The sequence below is a fragment of the Rhamphochromis sp. 'chilingali' genome (genome assembly GCF_963969265.1).
Source record: "Rhamphochromis sp. 'chilingali' genome assembly, chromosome: 11".
In the NCBI taxonomy this organism is placed as follows: Eukaryota; Metazoa; Chordata; class Actinopteri; order Cichliformes; family Cichlidae; genus Rhamphochromis; species Rhamphochromis sp. 'chilingali'.
Window position 1 is genome coordinate 25,662,912 of NC_137938.1, and position 18,228 is coordinate 25,681,139.

General features: G+C 45.6%; 1 protein-coding gene across 3 annotated transcripts in view; it reads left to right on the forward strand.

The window, feature by feature from the left end:
• Positions 1–18,228, forward strand: part of pou2f2b (POU class 2 homeobox 2b) — a 69,790-nt gene that overhangs the window by 43,404 nt on the left and 8,158 nt on the right. For 2 of the 3 annotated variants that reach the window (XM_080895391.1, XM_080895392.1), the window contains 10 exons: positions 14,188–14,253; positions 14,449–14,483; positions 14,890–14,946; positions 15,780–15,899; positions 16,089–16,424; positions 16,778–16,883; positions 16,976–17,067; positions 17,187–17,333; positions 17,427–17,568; positions 17,725–17,873. In XM_080895391.1, coding sequence (XP_080751517.1) covers positions 14,188–14,253; positions 14,449–14,483; positions 14,890–14,946; positions 15,780–15,899; positions 16,089–16,424; positions 16,778–16,883; positions 16,976–17,067; positions 17,187–17,333; positions 17,427–17,568; positions 17,725–17,873 — 1,250 coding nt within the window. The remainder of the gene's footprint in view (positions 1–14,187; positions 14,254–14,448; positions 14,484–14,889; positions 14,947–15,779; positions 15,900–16,088; positions 16,425–16,777; positions 16,884–16,975; positions 17,068–17,186; positions 17,334–17,426; positions 17,569–17,724; positions 17,874–18,228) is intronic. The other variant, XM_080895393.1, reaches the window with a different exon arrangement.

Consider the following 18,228-nt stretch of genomic DNA (forward strand, 5'->3'; position numbering starts at 1 on the left):
CGATTAATCGCAGTGTATGTTACCGCAATAGGAATATGTCTCTGACGAGTACCACCTCTAGTAATTAATATGAGAGTCAAAGGGGTGTGAGAATTAAAAAAACAGAGAATCATGTTATTTTAATAGATCTGTGTATCTGTGGCTCTTGCAGCTGGCAGAAATGACAGTTTTCTCTGGCCAAGTTTTTGTCCGTGCCCTGGAGTCTCCAGTTTGTGGTCGCTCGGTGTGTACTTAGCTAATGTCTTTTTCAGTCTCTCGCCATCGCTCTCTGTTCAGCTGTGTGTGCTGTGGTGACGGGAGGGCACTGGATGGCTCGTTGAATGAACTCTGTGGTTGTGCTGACAAATCAATGATAAAGAGTAATGACATCAACAATGTAATGCATCTCCTTGTGCTTTCATTGACTCGCCCTCGCTACCCAAACCCCCCCAAACTCACCTCTTAACGTTTATGCCACCTTGGCTCTGTGACTTCGCTTTGCACCATAAACGATGTTTCTGCCTCTTTATGTTTTGTCATTATATGTATCTTTTATCTGTGTCGTTTGTTTCTCTCTGTTGGTCTATCCTCTCTCCCTCCTTCCTCCCTCCCTTTCTCCCTCTCTCTCTCTCTCTATTGATCCAGTCATAGTTTTCTCAGTCTTCACAGTACTGGGCCGCTCTAATCAATACAGATAATTGTCTGCTCTCTCTCGATGCCAAACATAGTCTCCCCTTCTCCCCTCTCTCCCTTTTTATCAATGAACCCGGGTCTTCCCTCACTCCTCCTCACCCACCCAGCCTTCTCTCCCTCCAGACGGGGATTCCCCCTCCCCTAATGACGGGAGATAACCTGCTTTCTTTACCGATTTTTCTCCCACCCGCCCTCCCCCGTACACACACATACACATATCCCTGCCTCGCCCGCTGCCTCCCTTTCCTCCCTCGTTCATCGATTACCGTGAGAGTCGGGGCCCGGCCTGCCCGCCCTACAGATGTAAACACACACAGAGCTCGTGTTGTGGTTTAGTTGCTGTTCAGCCTCTCCTGGTGCTCTGGCCTTTTGGTTAATTGGTGGGATTCAACCGTTTTTGGTAGGTTACAGCACCTTTCTGTGCCCAGGATAATGCTAAATGGATTCACCATCTTGCCCCGTGGTGAAACCTGACCTCTGATTCGTGCCATCAAGCCAGGCTTTGACCATGTAGAAGGCTGCCGTTGTCTCGTTTCTTCCATTGTGACTTGCTTTAGGGTTTGTAGAGGAATTTGTCTTGGAGAAATTTCCGATCTGTGCAGAATCACCAAACTTTTCAAATATGGAAACTTTCAGTATGAGGAAGAGCCAGCAGTGGATGGAAATGGTGCACTCTGTATTAATAATCAGCCTAAGAACTGAAATAAGAACATTTACAAATGTAAGTAAATAAACACATACTTATTAACTTAATATTTAACATTCATTATATAAATATTAAATAATAATATTAACTAAAATAGGTTTTGACAAAATTTGAAACAGTGACAAGTGGAGCGAACAGCCACAGTAGGACCCAGTGCAGCATTCATATTCTGTCTCTACATATGAAGTCCTGTGTGTTTAATAATGCATCCACCCATCCGGCCAACCAGGCAAGTTACAGGCCTGCAGGTTAGTGTACTCTGTGTGTGCGCATATGTGTGTATCTACCTTTCCATGCATCCAGTGTGGAGTATCCATCACAAGTCTCTGATGTCTCCTCTATCTCTGAAGTCAATCTGGAGCGGCACATAAACACACAAAAGCAATATCAGTGACAATACATACATATATACACAGTATACATAACCAATGTTTACATAAACATGTCATATCCACTTAGATCTGCTGAAACTGATAGCTGAGGCTGTGCTGTATTTCTTTTTGGTCTTTTTCCACGAGAGGGGTAAGTGAGATGGAGCTGGAACAGATAGAAACAGTTTCAGGTTAAAAATAAGATGATGGGAACACAGAACAAATCATTTCTGTTTGAAATGTGAGAGTGTTTCCGGAGCTTTATGAATATGTTTGCGCATTGGCGAGTTGCCTGTGCGAGCGTGCGTGTGTGTTTGTTTGGGAGCAGGCTAGAGCGTGCGGGTGCGTGTGTACATCTGAGACAAATACAGTATGTCTTGAGGCTAGGCTCAGGTTTACACGTGTGTGATCAGAATAAGCAGGGCTTTAAAGGCCAGCAGTGCAGTGGAGACGGAGGTGGGTGGGAGGGGAGGGATATTGTCCTGGAGGAGGTTTGTGAGGTGGTGTTGGTGGGGGTGGGGGGGTGTTAGAGCTGGGGTTGGACAGCAGACAGCAGGGATCTTCCTCACCCCCAGGGAGTTGAACCTACAACCCCTAACCTTTTTCTAGCCCTCTGGTCATGGACTTGAACCCTGTAACCCCCTGATGGACAATCTGTTCCTCCTCTGCCCAGCCTCACTGCAGCACTCTGCATGCCATTAACGGATAAAAAGGGTGCGTGTTGTGTGTATGTGTGTGCATGCATCTGTGTGTGTGCTCACATGCAAGAGTCAAGTGTTTGGTCCCTTGGCTTTGACTTTGACATTGGGTCTTGCTCCCTGTTCATCCACTGCTTGTCAAGAAGAAGAAGCGGTGGAAATAGAGGCAGGGAGTGAGACGGGGTTTTTTTGTTTGTTTGATTTTTGAGTTTCTAGTTTTGAAAGCTTCTGTAAAATTATATTTTATTTTATTTTTTTAATTGAATTTAAAAAAATGGTCTGTGGAGGCCTTTTCTGTCTCTCAGCGGACCCTAGCTCCCCCAGCGTCCCTCTAACCAGGACAGAAGCAGAGAGGTTTATGTATGCTCGGACCCAGCTCATTCTTCACCTGTCAACAAAATCATCCTAACAAAAAAAAAATACAAAATGGGGATACAGTAATGAAGAGGACAGGAGGGGGAGGTGGCAGTTAGTGAGACAGGAAAGATGAGGAAGAAAGAGCACAGAGGCTGATATATTCCTCTCAGCCTTTTTTTCCTCCTTTTATTTCTCCATTTCTTCCCTTGTTTGTGTTTGTGGGCTTTGCTTATCAGATCCCAGCTCCATTCAGGGCCTCAGTCAGGGGAAGAAGCCAGACGCCTCCATCTCTCTTTCATTCAATCTCTGTCTCTCTTTCCCTCTTGCTTTCCTGTGCTCTCCCTCTCCTAACCTTTGAGAATAAGAGCCTTGAATTTGAATTTCAGAGCGACCTAGCGAGCGAGAGGAGGTTTCGAAGGAGGAGGAGGGTGAGGAGTAAGAGGGTAGGGGTAGCCGGTGGAGGGGGGGATGTTGGAGCTGCGGTCGTTGAAAAAGGGCCTGTTCAGCGCGTCCCCCGGCCTACCCCCTCAGAGTGGCCCCGATCGATACAAACTCGGAGCAATAAAGCTTTCCCCCTGTCATCTCTGCAGAATACAAAGCAGAATAGAGAGAGGGAGAGAGAACGAGAGGGAGAGAGAGAAAAAGGGGGAGAGAGAGAGGTGAAAAGCTGTTCCGCTAGCCAGACCAATTTCCTAGCCCCCCTCCCCTCGTTCGCTTCACCACCACCTCCCTAACACACCATCACCACCACCTCTATCACCCCCTTTCCTTACCTCCTTCTTCTTATCATCAGTCTTTCACCCCCCCTTCTTTTTGCACAATATATCCCCCTGACTGTATCGCTGAACAGCTATCCATAATAAATACAGCATAAATTAAGTATACAATAGATTCCCTGTTTGCCCAACTATCAGAGAAAGACAGGTGAAGGTGGAGGAAGAGAGAAGGGGGAGGAAAAGTGGCAAAAATGGTGGTGTGAAGTGGAAAGAAGTTGCTAAGGAGTGGGGTGGATGAAGAACTGAGAGGGAAGATAGTCATAGCAGAGGATGAAGTGTGTGTTTAAGGGGGGATAGGGACAAGGTAGAGAAAAGCTGGGGGGGGGGGGGGGGGGGGGGGGGTTACAAACAGAGAAAGATGGATGTAACAATACAGGTAGAAAGGAAGGTGGAGGAATATTGATGAGGTGGAGGAAGGAGCAAAAATGTGTGGGGATGTCTGAGGCAGCCATGGAGAGGAGACGGAGAGGTGAAGGGGGTCAAACAGCAATCCCTTGAATTGAGAGCCAATTACTGTAATTGTAATCTGGATTCAAAGCATAGAGACGCAGCAGTGACAGGCACAACGGAGGCAGCCGTGAGCACATACATGCACACAACGGACAAAGTGTGTGTGTGTCCACATCTCTGCATGCTGTGTTGATTGTTCTGTGAAACTGCAGTTGTGAGTGCATTTTGTGTGTGTGTGTCCCATCTCCATTCTTCTCCACTGAATGGCAGTGCAGGAGTCAGCCTGCCAATCAACTATTGTACTCTTGTCAATTTAATAATATTTCTGAGTGCTGACCTCCACCGCGCTGCAGCCATCGCTCTATGTGCTTGTGTATTTCTGTGTTTGTGTGTGTGTGTGTGTTCCTATATATTTCTGTCTCTCCCTCTTTCACCTCAGTCTAACCCCCACCCCTACCTCCCCTCTCCGACTCCCTCCCCCGGTCTCTGTCTCTTATTTTCTCCTTTATTAGAAGAAGATAGTGCGAATCCTTCATCTCTTCTTCACTAATTCTCTCCGTTATTGTCCCTCCGTTCAGCCCTCTGTCTCTCCGCACTCCTTCATTCGTGTCCTCCTTTCTTTTCTCATGATCTATATCGCTCGCCTCCTTTTTAAGTCGCGCACCGGCCTCCTTCCTGTCGTTTACCCTCATGCTTTTGCTTTCTCTCATTCTTCCTTTTGGCTTGTATCACCTCACATCCATATCTTTGCTACTGTTTCCTCCCCGGATCTCTTCCCTCCATCATCTTATCTCAACTTCCTGGTCCTCTCTCCCTCTCAGTCTCTTTTCACTTTCTCCCAGCCAACTCTTCCTGTCTCGTTTTCATCATTTCCCTCCCCCCTTTTTGCTTTTTCATCATCATAGGCCATATTTAGGCAACTCTGTGTCCCCCCCTTATCTTTCCTCACCCTCCCTCACTCACTCCATCCTTCCTTCCTTCCTCATCCCTCTCTCCCTCCCTCCACCCTGTTCGTTCCCTGGGGAGGTCAGTAATAATGGTAGTGATGGAGTGAGAGAGGGAGGTGCGATTATTGTCTTGTCGGGAGTCAGAGGAATCGATCGGCCCAGAAATATGAGGCGCGAGAAAGAGCCGCTGTGTCAGATACAATAACCACCCGCTCCCGGGGGCTTACACACATACACACGCGCACACACACACACAACATACAGGCCCGCATTCGACACGAACATACACATTTATTTGGTTTGACGCAAGTGCAGACACTGACACGCACACTCGTTCGTACCATCTTTCTTTTTCATTAACGCAACGCGCACACATCCCTCTTCTTCTGTGGTGGAGGAGAGCAGCGAGGCAGCCCAATCATCTACATGCTTTGATCTGAGATAAAGCATAGAAGTAGATCTGTTCTGATCATTCTTCATGCACAGATAAAGGGCAAGGCGAGGAAAATCGCTCACACACCTTTCACTCACGTAGCTATAAACAGACATAAACACACACATACGTGCGCACGCCACACACACGATCACACTGAGACCTTTCACTGCTGTTGCCTGGCAACGTGGCCGAATGTCCAATCCGAGCAGAGAACAGTGGCCAGTGATGTCACAGCTGCTGCTGACCAGCAGGTCTGAGGGAGAAAGAGGCAGGAGGAGAAGAGAAAGTTTGAATTGGTGAAAGGAAAAAAAAGATGGGGGGGGGGGGGGGGGGGGGTGTCACAAAAAAAGAGAGATGGGTGATGATGACAGGGTTTGAAGGAAAAGAGGAGGGACATATGAAGAAGAGGGCAGGGTGACAGGGGGACAGGTGGACAAAAGAAATTGCCCCTAGAGGTAGTGGTTGCCATAAAGTAATTCTGTCTGTATGTTGCGCTTCTGCACAACGGTCTGTGTTGTCCATGTAAGTGAGCATTTTTTTTGTAAAGTGGCCTCAGTGCTCCTTGATCTGGTCATGAAGCCGGGCCAAGGGAACCCAGTCCCTCCCCTGCAGACCCTTCACTCCTGCACCGAAAGAAGCAGAAGAACAAGAAGAAGAGTGGGTGAGAGGCGGAAAGATAAAGATTTGAGCTTCAACCTTGGTAGCGCCGTGGGAGAGAGCGGTGTCTGTCTAGACAAACCCGGCTCCCTATGGGCTGCCGAGATGATACAGAGAGAGGAGGGGGAACAGTGTGAAAGCAGGATGGAGGGGCAGAGGGGGGCTAGAGGAAAAGGAGCAATTGAGAGGTATCAGAAACAGGAAAGGAATAGGTGTTGCAAAGGTGTAGGCGGCTGAGATGGTGCCGGTCCCAAGGTAGCCAACAGTGTGAGTGTGTTTTAGCCCCTGCCGCTTCTCGTACAAAACCTCAACCTCTGTAGTCTCCACACTGCTCGACCTACTGTTTATAATCCTGCTACTCCTCATGAAACTGCACACCACACACACACACACACACACAATACACAAGACTGGATTCTAAATCTCTCACCTTGTATAATAAGAGTGTTGCTGTTTGACTGTGTGTTGGCTTGGTGGGTCCATCACTGAGCCGTGCTCTGTCCCCGTCTATACGAAGAGGAATATGATGGATTATATGAATTAGAGCCAGTGTGTGTGCTCCAAGCCCGAGGCTGCACTAGATATAGGAGGGCTGAGCCATGGAGGGATGCTGAACTGGTTTGGCGTCCTCAGAATCGTCCCTGCAATGACCCATTATACGCCGTCTCCTCCCATCCTGCTTACCCCAAGCAAGTTAACATGCTTTCTTCAATCTTTTTATCCCACTTTGCCTCCTCTCTATTGCTCACCTTTATTCCTGTCACTGTTTCACAGCTCCTTCCTTTTTCCTTTACTATTCCTCATTTACCCCCCCCCCCCCCCCCCACCCCCAATCTTAGTAACCTCCAATCCTCCCTCGCTACTTCTCCCTAACTGTCTGACAGTGAAGTGATTGATGGTGCTCCAGAGAACTCAGCCTCCCCTTATCCTCCTCTCCGGGGTCCCGCTATCAGATCGTGTGTGTGCATGTAACTGCGTGTTTGTTTATTGTCTTATAAACTTAACTTCTAGTGGTCGACAAAAACACGCACCAAAATATTGCACATTTGGTTGTTTATTATTATTTATTCAGTTTTCGCTGTTAGCAATAAGATGAATATGTAATTGCTGCTGGTCCATTAATGCTATGTGTTGTCCCCATTATGGCTAAGATTGGGCTTTCTTGGCCATTAACTGTATAACACACACACACACAGAGCACATGATTCACCATCCGCTTATTAGGGCTACTCCAACAGCACTCCTGTCACACACACATACACATAAAAACACACAAAGACACATACACTGGTAGTTATGTGCGTAGATTGGGGTTTGAACAAAGGTCACGGCCAAAGCCAGGGTGCCTACATGACCTCTGACCCAGTGGACCGCCTCCTCCGCGACGCGCAGTCTGTCACTGTCCTTGGACGAGCCTGTTGGGTCGGTTCCCTCACAAACAAACCCTCCTTCTCTCACCGCTGATTACTAACAGACACGCAGATCTGCTCTCCTAATGAAGGCAGAGCTGTGTGCTTCAGATAAAACTGAAGGTGTGTTTCAGGCCTGAGTGTCGGTTTGGTGTCCGGTCTCAGAAAGAGCCAGCAAAAAACTAATTTATACACATCCTCGCATTCTTAGTTTTATTTGATCATCTCGGGTGGTTAAGAAAATGATAAAGTGTCCTTAATATGTAGCAGAGGGATTGATTTTTCATGTTATACAGTTTATTTTCTGTTGAATATCTAATTTAGATAAATAATCATTTATTAAATGATCTTGTATATTTGGGAAGTTCTTTACCCATCACACCACAGTCTTGATCCTGATGTGATCTTTATTGTAACAACATATATGGACAGCTGTAGCCTCAGTCTCTTTTTTTTTGTGATTCAGGACAAATTCAAAACTGTGTCTCTGTATAACTGAGCACCTCCAGTGGAGTGCTGTATGCACTTCTTACTGTGCATCTATCCAGGAGTACATTGGGCTGTTGTAAATCACCACATAAAGTATTTATAAGGTTAAACTTGGGAACTCTGCTGCCGTTAGCTTTTGAATTAGTGAACTCGGACCAAGGGAGAAGGACGGGGAGGGGAGCGGTGCTCTGACTTCTCGTCTGTGGATGGTTCGTTCATCAGCTTTAGAGAATCAAGAGTGCCACCTTGTGGTCGCTTCATCCTGCTGCCAGGGCAGCACGTTGACACAGATGTGAAACCGTAGGCAGTATTAATGCTGAAACACGCTGATCTGCTTCCATATGATCATTCATTGGACTCAGATTTTCACTTATTTACCTCTTAGTATTTTAGTATTTAGTATTTATTTATTTATTGTCATTGTCAAGAACAATGAAATTGCGTTTGGGGCTTCCATACAACCCAAAAAAAAGAAGAAAATAATAAATACCCCTTAAAACCCAAAAGCCTTTTAATCCTTGTGGGCGACACTGATAACAACGCGTATATAGTTTATCTTCCATGTTCCACATTCGTGCCACATCTACCCATCACGTGTAGAGATTCACGTTGTGGGTTTCTGTGGTGTAGCACTCACTGTGGCGTGGTCAGTGGTACAGTGAGTGTTGTGACTGAGTTTTTCCTTCCTCTCGGCTTAGAGTGGAGCTGTGGTTGTTATACTTAGCTGAGGATGTCTCACATCTTCTCTTGTTGGTGTCGACCTCCCTCGACAGACCACCTTACGCCCACTGGTGTACTCTCTAATGGCAGTCCCAGCGTCAGACATAAACATAGATATGACCGGGGCGCGGGAGCCGTGACTCATGGTAAACTGATAAAACTGCAAGATCTGGCGTAGAATTTAGGGGGGGGAACGTGATCAGCTGAGTTTTGGAGAAGTTTTGATCCTCCGCTGGGTTTTATAGTATATAAATCTATCATAGAGTCGTCTGTGATGTCAAACCCGCTGTTTTTCTCCTTTGTGTGTGTGTGTGTGTGAGTGTGTGAGTGAGTGAGCGTGAGTGTGTGTGTGAGTGGCTGTTTCCAGCCGCGCCATCACTTTCCGACGGCACCAATCATCCCCCTCCTTTTCAACTCCTCTATCTATTCGATCTCCTCGCTCACTCACTCACTCTCTCCCACTCTTTAACCTCTTGCGTGTCTCCAATTTCTTTTTTATCTTTTTTGTATTTTTCTCTCCTCTTTGAGAACAGTTCCTACTCTTTTGAGGCTTACTTCCTGTGTGTTGCAGGATGTGGGGAGGAGGTGGGGCTTGGGGGGTGTGGACTACTGTCATGTGCATGTGTGAGCGAGAGAGAAACAGAGAGAGAGAGAGAGAGAAGAGAGGGGAAGAGTAATTCAACCATATGATTTAATACACTCCTCCTTTTGGTTAGAGAGCGACAGAGAGAGGGAGAGTGAGAGTTATTCTTTAGGTCGCGTATACGCTCTCTCGCAGATATGACCAAGACAGCGGCAATAGCAGCAAAGGACTTCTCCAGTATGTGGTTGCCAGGTGAGTGACTGTCTGTGCAGCTCTCTATCGTTGCTGGCCTTCATTTACCAAGACCAATTAAGCTTTGCGTGAGTTAGAGGGACGTGTGTGTGTGTGTGTGTGTGTGTGTGTGTGTGTGTGTGTGTGTGTGTGTGTGAGAGAGAGAGATTGTGATATGCTGTTGATTAATGCCAGTGGGTCTAACAAGCTCAGCTAATTGGGGAACATCAAAGGGTGAGAGGTGGTACGAGGGATGGAGGGGGGGTGGATGGATGGATGGATGAGTGGACGCCTGTCTCTTGCATAGGGAAAGGTCAGACACTTCACCAGCCCGTAGCATGCCTCTGTTTGTGTGTGTGTGTGTGTGTGTGTGTGTGTGTGTGTGTGTGTGTGTGTGTGTGTGTGTGTGTGTGTGTGTGTGTGTGTGTGTGTGCGTGTTTAAACTGAATATTGAATGCTAAATAACCTTGAGGAAAATGTAATGAAAAGTTTATTTGAAGAGTCTTTTCTAACATTCAGCTAATGAAAGGCGACTTCTGCAGCTCGACTGTGTTTCTGTACTGAGATTACTTTTCATTGTCCATCATCAAAACGCTTTCTCTCCAGTGATGAGCGCCGTTACTTGTGTGTTCACTTTACAGATGTTTTTTCTGATAAAGTGCATCTTTAAAGCTGGAGGATACTTTGTGTTTGTGTGTGTGCGATGGAGCGTTGCATTGATTATTGCTCATTTTCAAGTCTGTCAATGAATTCCAAACTCTCTGATTTAAGGACAGTTATGTAAAAAAACCCTTTTTTTTAGCCTCAGCATTTACAAATAATGCGGAGTAGGAATAGTGTAACTCTTCCTACTCTGCGTCTGGGTGGTCCGCTCAGCACAGCCTATGAGAACAGGCAGACAAAGTCTCGGTTGACCGACGACCTACGAGAGATCAGCAAGCAGTTAGCTGACTCACCCGTTACCCGAAATACAATTTCTAAATGTCAATTAGCTCACATTACTCAGTCTTTGTCGTCGAGATAGAATTTCTAAAAATATATATATATAAGATCTGTGATGTTCACGGTTTATCAGTGAGTGATTCACGGCACAACATTCACAGAGTCACTCCTTAACCTCATGTGGTCACTGCTGTGACCTCTGGGAAGTTACTCTGACCAAAGTGACATGTCCTTCTCGCAAACTTCAACAAACGGCACATCACGCCAGATTATGTAACGCACAGCTTCACAAAGGTGCACCGGTGTGGAAAGCCAGTGCGGTAAACATTCGTGTATATCGGGAATAATCTTGTACAATTATTTTTGATGTGTCACCTCGTGAGCTGTGTTTAGTTTTTCTGTAAAGTTAATCATTTTTGCTCATTTTAAACATTGAAAGTAAATGAATGAGGGAAATTAAGTGTGGAAATTTGAAAGCACTCAGTCTTATTAATCTGGTCAAAGTACATCATTGCCATCCGTAAAAAAAAATTATTTACACTGTGTAGAAGTGGGAAAAAATGATTTTATGGGCATTATGTGGTGGTGACCTTTGTCTCTCAGTTCCAGCAGCATTTGGTTACATTCATGTGTTTTATTCACTTGTATGAGGCATTTTTATGTGTTACAAACAAAAAAACACAACAATAGTAACTTAGATTAAACAAACGACCCAAACTGACAAGAGCAGAGACCCTCATGACATGTTATGGCCTTGTTGTGGCATCCCAAATTTGTTCCTTCAGGTTCTCACTGTATTTGTTTTTTCAGCTTGAGTTCTTCTCTTGATTCCTAAATCATCGTTTTATTATTATTATTATTTCTAATATTATTAATATCTGTCCAGCCCCATATTTTATCATTACTATATTAACAATTTAGACACTAACATGTTCTTCCTGCTTGTCTCATCCTGGCACAGATATGCGATTGGTGTTGACATGACTCTTTGACATTCACTTTTAAATGGAAAATGTTTCTTTGCAATCAAATTCGGCAACCCTCAGCACCGCTTGGCTTCTCAAATCTGTAGTTAGTAAGTTTTATGACTCCAGTTCCCAGACACCCCCCTTGGCGCTGGGGTTATGTCCTGAATCAGGAAGTTGGGTGAAGAGTTGGTGGGGAGGGGGGGAAGGGGGGGGGGGGGGGTTTGCAGGGTGGTTGCAGTGGAGTTTCATCTCGGCCAAAATACCCAGAGGAGAATAACAGAAACAGTCCAGACTGAGCACAGGCACTGTTGTTCCTTGTTCCTTTCTATTGCATCATTTATTCATGACACAGGATTATACAGCATTAAATTTGCTCTGCTGTGGATTCACTCAGTATGGTGAAGCAACTCTGAACTCTACTGTTTAACTCCAAGGGCTGCATATGCTGTAGCGGAGCAACAATGACAGGGCTGAGCAATTAAACCTGTTAGAAGCACTGTCTTATCCCTGCAGTAAATGCAGTTTGCACCACATGTGCAAAAAAAACAGTGAAGAGATGCGTCCTCCGCTTACACTGTAAACATGTTCAAAGCGTGTAAGTCACCCCAACACGAAATTATTTGTGTTTGTGTGTGCAGCAGTGTGTTGTAAAAGAGAGGGAGGTTTTAAAAGAGTGAAAGAGAGAGTGAGAGAGAGAGAGCAGGCTAATATTAATAGCCTCGCTGACAGTAAGTGTTGGGTTTAGCACTCTGCGCTCAACCCGGTACAAGGGGAAGTCGGGAGGGGAAGTGAGAAAAAGACACTACATCTTGATATACTGTCCCACCACTGTATTACTGACCACATTATCCACCATGCTACTGTCTGTAGACCATTTTTAACCATGAATCAACGCGCACCTTCTCCCCGTGTCCTGCGACGGGGCAGCGCAGTGCGATAGGCAGCACTTTGGGAGATCTGCATTACTTCGGTTTTATGAGCTGGGCAATCATTTTATATGAGGAGGGGGATTTGGCTTTAGTATTGTACACTCCACGCGCTGAAGATCGCAGTGTAACAGGGCCCAATGTGGAAGAAGTGGAAATTTTACAGTGTGTTATAGATTTTTGCTGTGGGGTACAGTTTGTTACGCGTGGCAAAAATTTGTGATTATTTAGAGGAAGATGTTATTTCTGTGCATATTCGGTGGGTTTTTGTCAGAAGTTGAGCAACACTGGGCAGTTTTTTTTTTTTTTGGTTTCACTAATAGCCACATCACGTAACACTGAAAGCAGGTGCCAAATGAAATGCTGGAATAACCGCAAACTGACCAGAATAATATATTAACCAGATGTTTGCATCCGCATCGTTGGGTGACCGATTTATCTTCAGCTATTTAAGGGAAATCCTGCAGTCAGTGTGTGTGTGTGTATGCACATGCGTGTGTGTGTGTGTATTTACACAGGGTTATAGCCACTGGCGGCAGAATGGCGCTTTTCAAGCTGATCATCACTTCCCCCTTTCCCTAAAGACACTATGTGTACCAAAGTCCACTGTTCTCACATCTGTTTCACTGAGACGAATGTGTTTCTGCAGCTGAATGAACATCTGATAAGGGAGTGACTCTTGATCGGTATCACTTTTTACGATTAGTGACTGCACTTTACTGATGCTTTGCTAATTTAAAACTGGCCTGGGGTCAGTGTTGGTCAGCAGAGCATCTTCTTCGTGTGTGATTACTGCCCCCTGATGGCGAAAACAATGCTTGACCACTTGCTTGTTGGACATTTTCTATATTTAAGGTGTCATGCTGATAAAAGGCAGAGGGAAGATGTACAGTTTATGTCATGTGCAGCCCGTGAGACTACAGGATGAAGAGAGGAGACATAAAGAGGAGAGGAAGGGGGGGAAAGAGTAGAGAGAAAAAGGAGGAGGGAGACTGAGAGTTTATTATGCAGGTGGCAGATATAATTAGTTGGTCGTTGGGCAGATTTGCATGTTTTCACAAAAGGGAAGTAGCGCTGTGTATCTGTGTGTGTTTGTGTGTGCGCATGTTAAGGAGTCAGAGCAGGAGGGGAAAAAAGGGTTTCAAATGGACACAACAGTTTGTGGTTTCAGACAAATAAAAAGGCTTTTATAATGAAATGGTACTGTTGTACTGTAACATAGAAAGAAAACTGCTAGAGAAACACCCACACACACACACGTGTGTGTAGTTATATATAAACACCCGCTCACCCACACTAATTATCTTCAGTCCCATCTTTCCTGTACACCCTGCTACCAAAATGCTCCCGTGTTTTTGTGCTAATAAAGTAATTAAAGACTTTAGCTTATTGTCTCCCTCCATTCATTGCTGTTGCTATAGGGACTGTCCCAATTCAACCAGGAAGTGATGTGGTCTTGTAATGAGTGACACACAGTGTGAGACATTTTTAGTACACCAAGTCTCCCACGTAAACACCTTGAGTTAAATTTAGAACCAGCAGACACCTTGGGTCAACCTACTCTTATGTTAAACCACTAATTGGAAAGAAAGAATGAATGAATGTGGGCTCAGTGAATGATTCAGCTACATTGTGTGGTGTACAGTGTGTAGGCTCAGGCTGTGACCTGAAAACATTTAACCCTAACCTATCTGAGATGAGCGCCCTGGCCGTACTCTTTTCCCTTCTGTCATCTAGATTGTCTCCGCTTGCTTCTTCTGTTATTCTGTCGCTCTCTGCACTTTTTATCTGACACATATTTAGGAGTCAGCCTGTCTGACTTGTTTATCTGCGTGCTTTCCTGTTACAGATATCAGGATGTCAAAGCCAGGAGAGGCTGAAAAAGTCGGGGCTGACTCACCATTGGAGGGCACAGGTAAGCGGCGAGGGTCTGAGAGGCAGACGGCAAACACACACCCACACGTACACGTGATTTAATGCGGAATATATATGTTAATAAAAACCAAAAAAACAAAAAGAGCGACACATGCATGACTTCGGAAATTGCAGCTGTAAGTTGATGCAGTGATGAAGATGTCATTTATCACTTTTTCCTTTGCCACCCACGCAGATTCAGAGCGGAATGGACCAGAATCAAATCATCAGGTACATGTTACTCCTGTGTATTTACCTTCATCTCCCCCCCCCCCCCCCCCCCCCTTCATCTTTTTTCTGATTGATCCACCTAAGAAGAAGATTCAGTGTTGCACACACACTCCAGCACAGAGTCTGACATAAAAAAAAATATTTACTTGCAACATTTTGATAAAAGAGCTCCATCAAACCTGCCTTTCCTTTCTTTTTTTTATCTGTTTTCACCAAAAGTCGGTACTTCCAGACAAACTAACCATCACTTCCCCCATCGATTAGTCCCTCAGTTATTTGCAAGTAACATCGCAAGCTAACTTTTCACACAGTCAGGAATCCAGATATCCATTTTTCTTTTAGCAGAGATGGAATATGATGCATTTTGAAGTAATTTCTAAGACTGTGTCTAATTCTTCTCTTCTAGACTCAGTCAATGAAAGCCTGTCCTTTTCCTCTGTCACCAAACCTGAGCAGCACCAAGGTGAGTGTGTGCTTTTGCGTGTGTGTCCACATTACTGAACTGTGTGTGTGTGTGTGTGTCTGAGCCTGTGTTTGCGTTTGTACATCTTTTGTGTCTCAACGTCACACGCTGGGTTTTATTGACGGTACGGCTGCTTCAGCTTTGTGTTCATTTCTATGCACTGAATTACTCTTTTGTCACGCTCGACGTTGAGGTTGATAATGTGTCGACTCTCCACCCAGTCCCCAATGTAAACACGTTTGCAAAGAGCAGAGAGTATGATGGCACTCGTGTTTTTCACAAAGCCTTTTCAGTACTGAAGTAAATCTGAAATATTACTTCTCACCAAAAGGTAAAATCTTCCCTATATGCATACCACAAGAGATATTCAAATAGGTACGCTGGAAAAGATCCCCTCTGTCTGTCTGAACATGGCTGGGTCTGGGAGGAAAGATCAACTCTTTGAGAAGGATGGGACAGGGGAAAAAAGTCTAGTGGAGTTGTATTTTATCACACAGACTGGGGACACATTTGAAGCATTCGAGGAAATTGCACGCTTTAAGACATTCAAATGATTTATCCTAGTGAGCTATGTGTCTTAAACATGGATAAATTCTTATAGTCTCATGCTCTAGAATTGAGTTAAAGTAGCACTTAATTAGTCCAATATTATCCAAAGATATTTAATATTTTCCTAACTTATGGATATCTGTGACAGGATGGCATTTGCTTGCATAGTCTCGATTGGATAATTACAAACACGTTTATATCAAATCGAGCTTTAATTCTAGCGCTGGCCCTCTAACCGTGTTTCCATTTCTGTATTATGCTTTGCTGTTATGTCTTCATCTTAGAATAAGATGGAGGAGTGTGCTGACATGTCCCCAGCCCTCCCTTCCTCTCACGGCCCGACCCCCTCACAGACTGCTCTGCAACACACACAGCTCATGCTGACCGGCTCCCAGTTAGCAGGGGTAAGACTGACTTGTAGTATGCTCACACAGACACGCACTTGGCTTTTGCTTTTGCCTCGCTCGCTCCTCTGGTGGTGCTTTTTGAACACTTTGTTTCCCTCTTTTGTCACCTTTGTGCATTTCCCACTCTTGATTTCTTAATCCTCTCCTCTCCTTGCTTCTCCTCTCTTCTCTCGTCCTTTCCACCAGTTGACAGCTCTGTTGCCGGCGCAGCAGCAGCTGTTGCTGCAGCAGGCTCAAGCGCAGCTCCTGGCTGCAGCTGTGCAGCAGTCCAATGCAGCCCATGCAGCTCACGCTGCCCACGCAGCCGCCCAAGCCAATCAGCAAGCTCAGGCAGCTGCAGCAGCCAATCAGCAAGCCCAGCAGCAGCAGCAGCAGCAACAACAACAACAGCAGCAAGTGGGGCAGCAGACTCAGTCGCAGTCCCAGGGACAGAATACACAGGAGCAGAGCGCCCAAAGCGTCCCTGTCCCACCTCCTCCATCCCAGCTCACCCTCTCCCAGCCAATCCAGCTCACTGCCCAGGTACTGGCTGCCGTTAAAGCCACTTCCTGATGAGCGGCGTGATTGAGGAGCCGCTATCAATCCATGGAGCAGCTCATAATGCATGTCTACTGTAGATTTCGTGATTCACAGTTTCCACCTTGCATGAACGCACACATTTTCCTTTTCTTAACTCTGACGTGACAGAAAAAGTTTTCCTTTCGCTTCTACGCGTTCTGTTGGTATACATTTCATATACCTCCTTTCCTGAGCTGGAGGAACCGTATATAACATACTAGCACATTTTGATGTGACTAAGCCGTCCTTCTGCTTGTAGAATTGCAAAATCTTATTGTCTGTCTGATGTATCCGTTCTCTCTCTCTCTACTGGAAAGGACATTCAGCAGCTGCTGCAGCTACAGCAGCTGGTGTTGGTCCCCGGCCACCCGCTCCCGTCTCCTGCCCAGTTCCTCCTTCCACAGGCACAGCAGAGCCAGCAAGGTGGGGAGGCCCTTTATGGCAGAATAACTTATAGATACAGTCATTTAGACACAAATTATACACAGAACTCATATTTTGCTTTTCTTCTTTAGGACTCCTATCGACACCAAATCTTATTCCGCTACCTCAGCAAAACCAAGGGAGCCTGCTCTCTGCTCCGACTAGAATGGGGCTTCAGGCACAGGTACAAGGAAACTTTGAAGCTTTAGTCAGTGGAAAAGAAAAACCCAGCCTCAGCAGCACGAGTCATTAACAAACACTTCTGTTTCTGTCTCACTCTCACTTTCACTCCTCCCGCTGCAGCGAGATAAGGGTGTGGAGGTGAGTGGTGGAGGTGTGACCACGGTGCCTTCCGTGACCTCTCACCCCGAGGACCCCAGTGACCTCGAAGAGCTGGAACAGTTTGCCCGCACTTTCAAACAAAGACGCATCAAACTAGGCTTCACACAGGTAAGTGAGACACCCCTCTACACCAACGCTACATGCTTTGGGTTTTTTTGGTGAATACATTTTAATTTCTTTTGCTTTTAATCTGTCCATCAGGGAGATGTAGGCTTGGCCATGGGGAAGCTGTACGGCAATGACTTCAGCCAGACCACCATCTCCCGCTTCGAAGCCCTCAACCTGAGCTTTAAGAACATGTGCAAGCTGAAGCCACTGCTGGAGAAGTGGCTGAATGATGCAGGTGAGATCACTGCAGTCACACAAACTGGAATATCAGATTGAGATAGAGATGATTCACAGTATTTTCCAAGAACTGCAGATGCACAGAGTAGGTGTTATGACTGTTGTCAGTTGAACGTTAAGCTTGTGTGAACGTGCTGGTGAATTTGCCCTTCAGAGACCATGTCCATAGACAGCACCCTGCCCAGCCCCAGCTCCCTGTCCTCACCCTCTCTGGGCTTCGACGGCGTTCCCTCGCGCCGCAGAAAGAAGAGAACCAGCATCGAGACGAATGTACGTGTGGCCCTGGAGCGCTCTTTCATGACGGTAAGATGAGTCAACTTATTATTACAGTGACTGTCTTTTTTTCTGTATTACACAGGATTCTTTTATCTTTATCCCTTTTATGTTGGTGTTGCTCATAGGTTATACACCAAAAAAAACAAAACAACTAAATGTGGATTTTAAAATATTAAAAAAGTCACCGAAATACTTACTTAATAATACTTAATCTTGCCCCAAATGCAAGATCCACCGAGGCAGACTGATCTGACAGTAGCTGGCTTCGCCCCTCTTAAAGTGTTTTTAAGTACAAATAAAGATGTTTGTGGTTTCCTGTCACCACTGTGTATGGTTTTGTTGTTAGCCTCGCAGCACTTGTAACAAACACATTGACAAATGA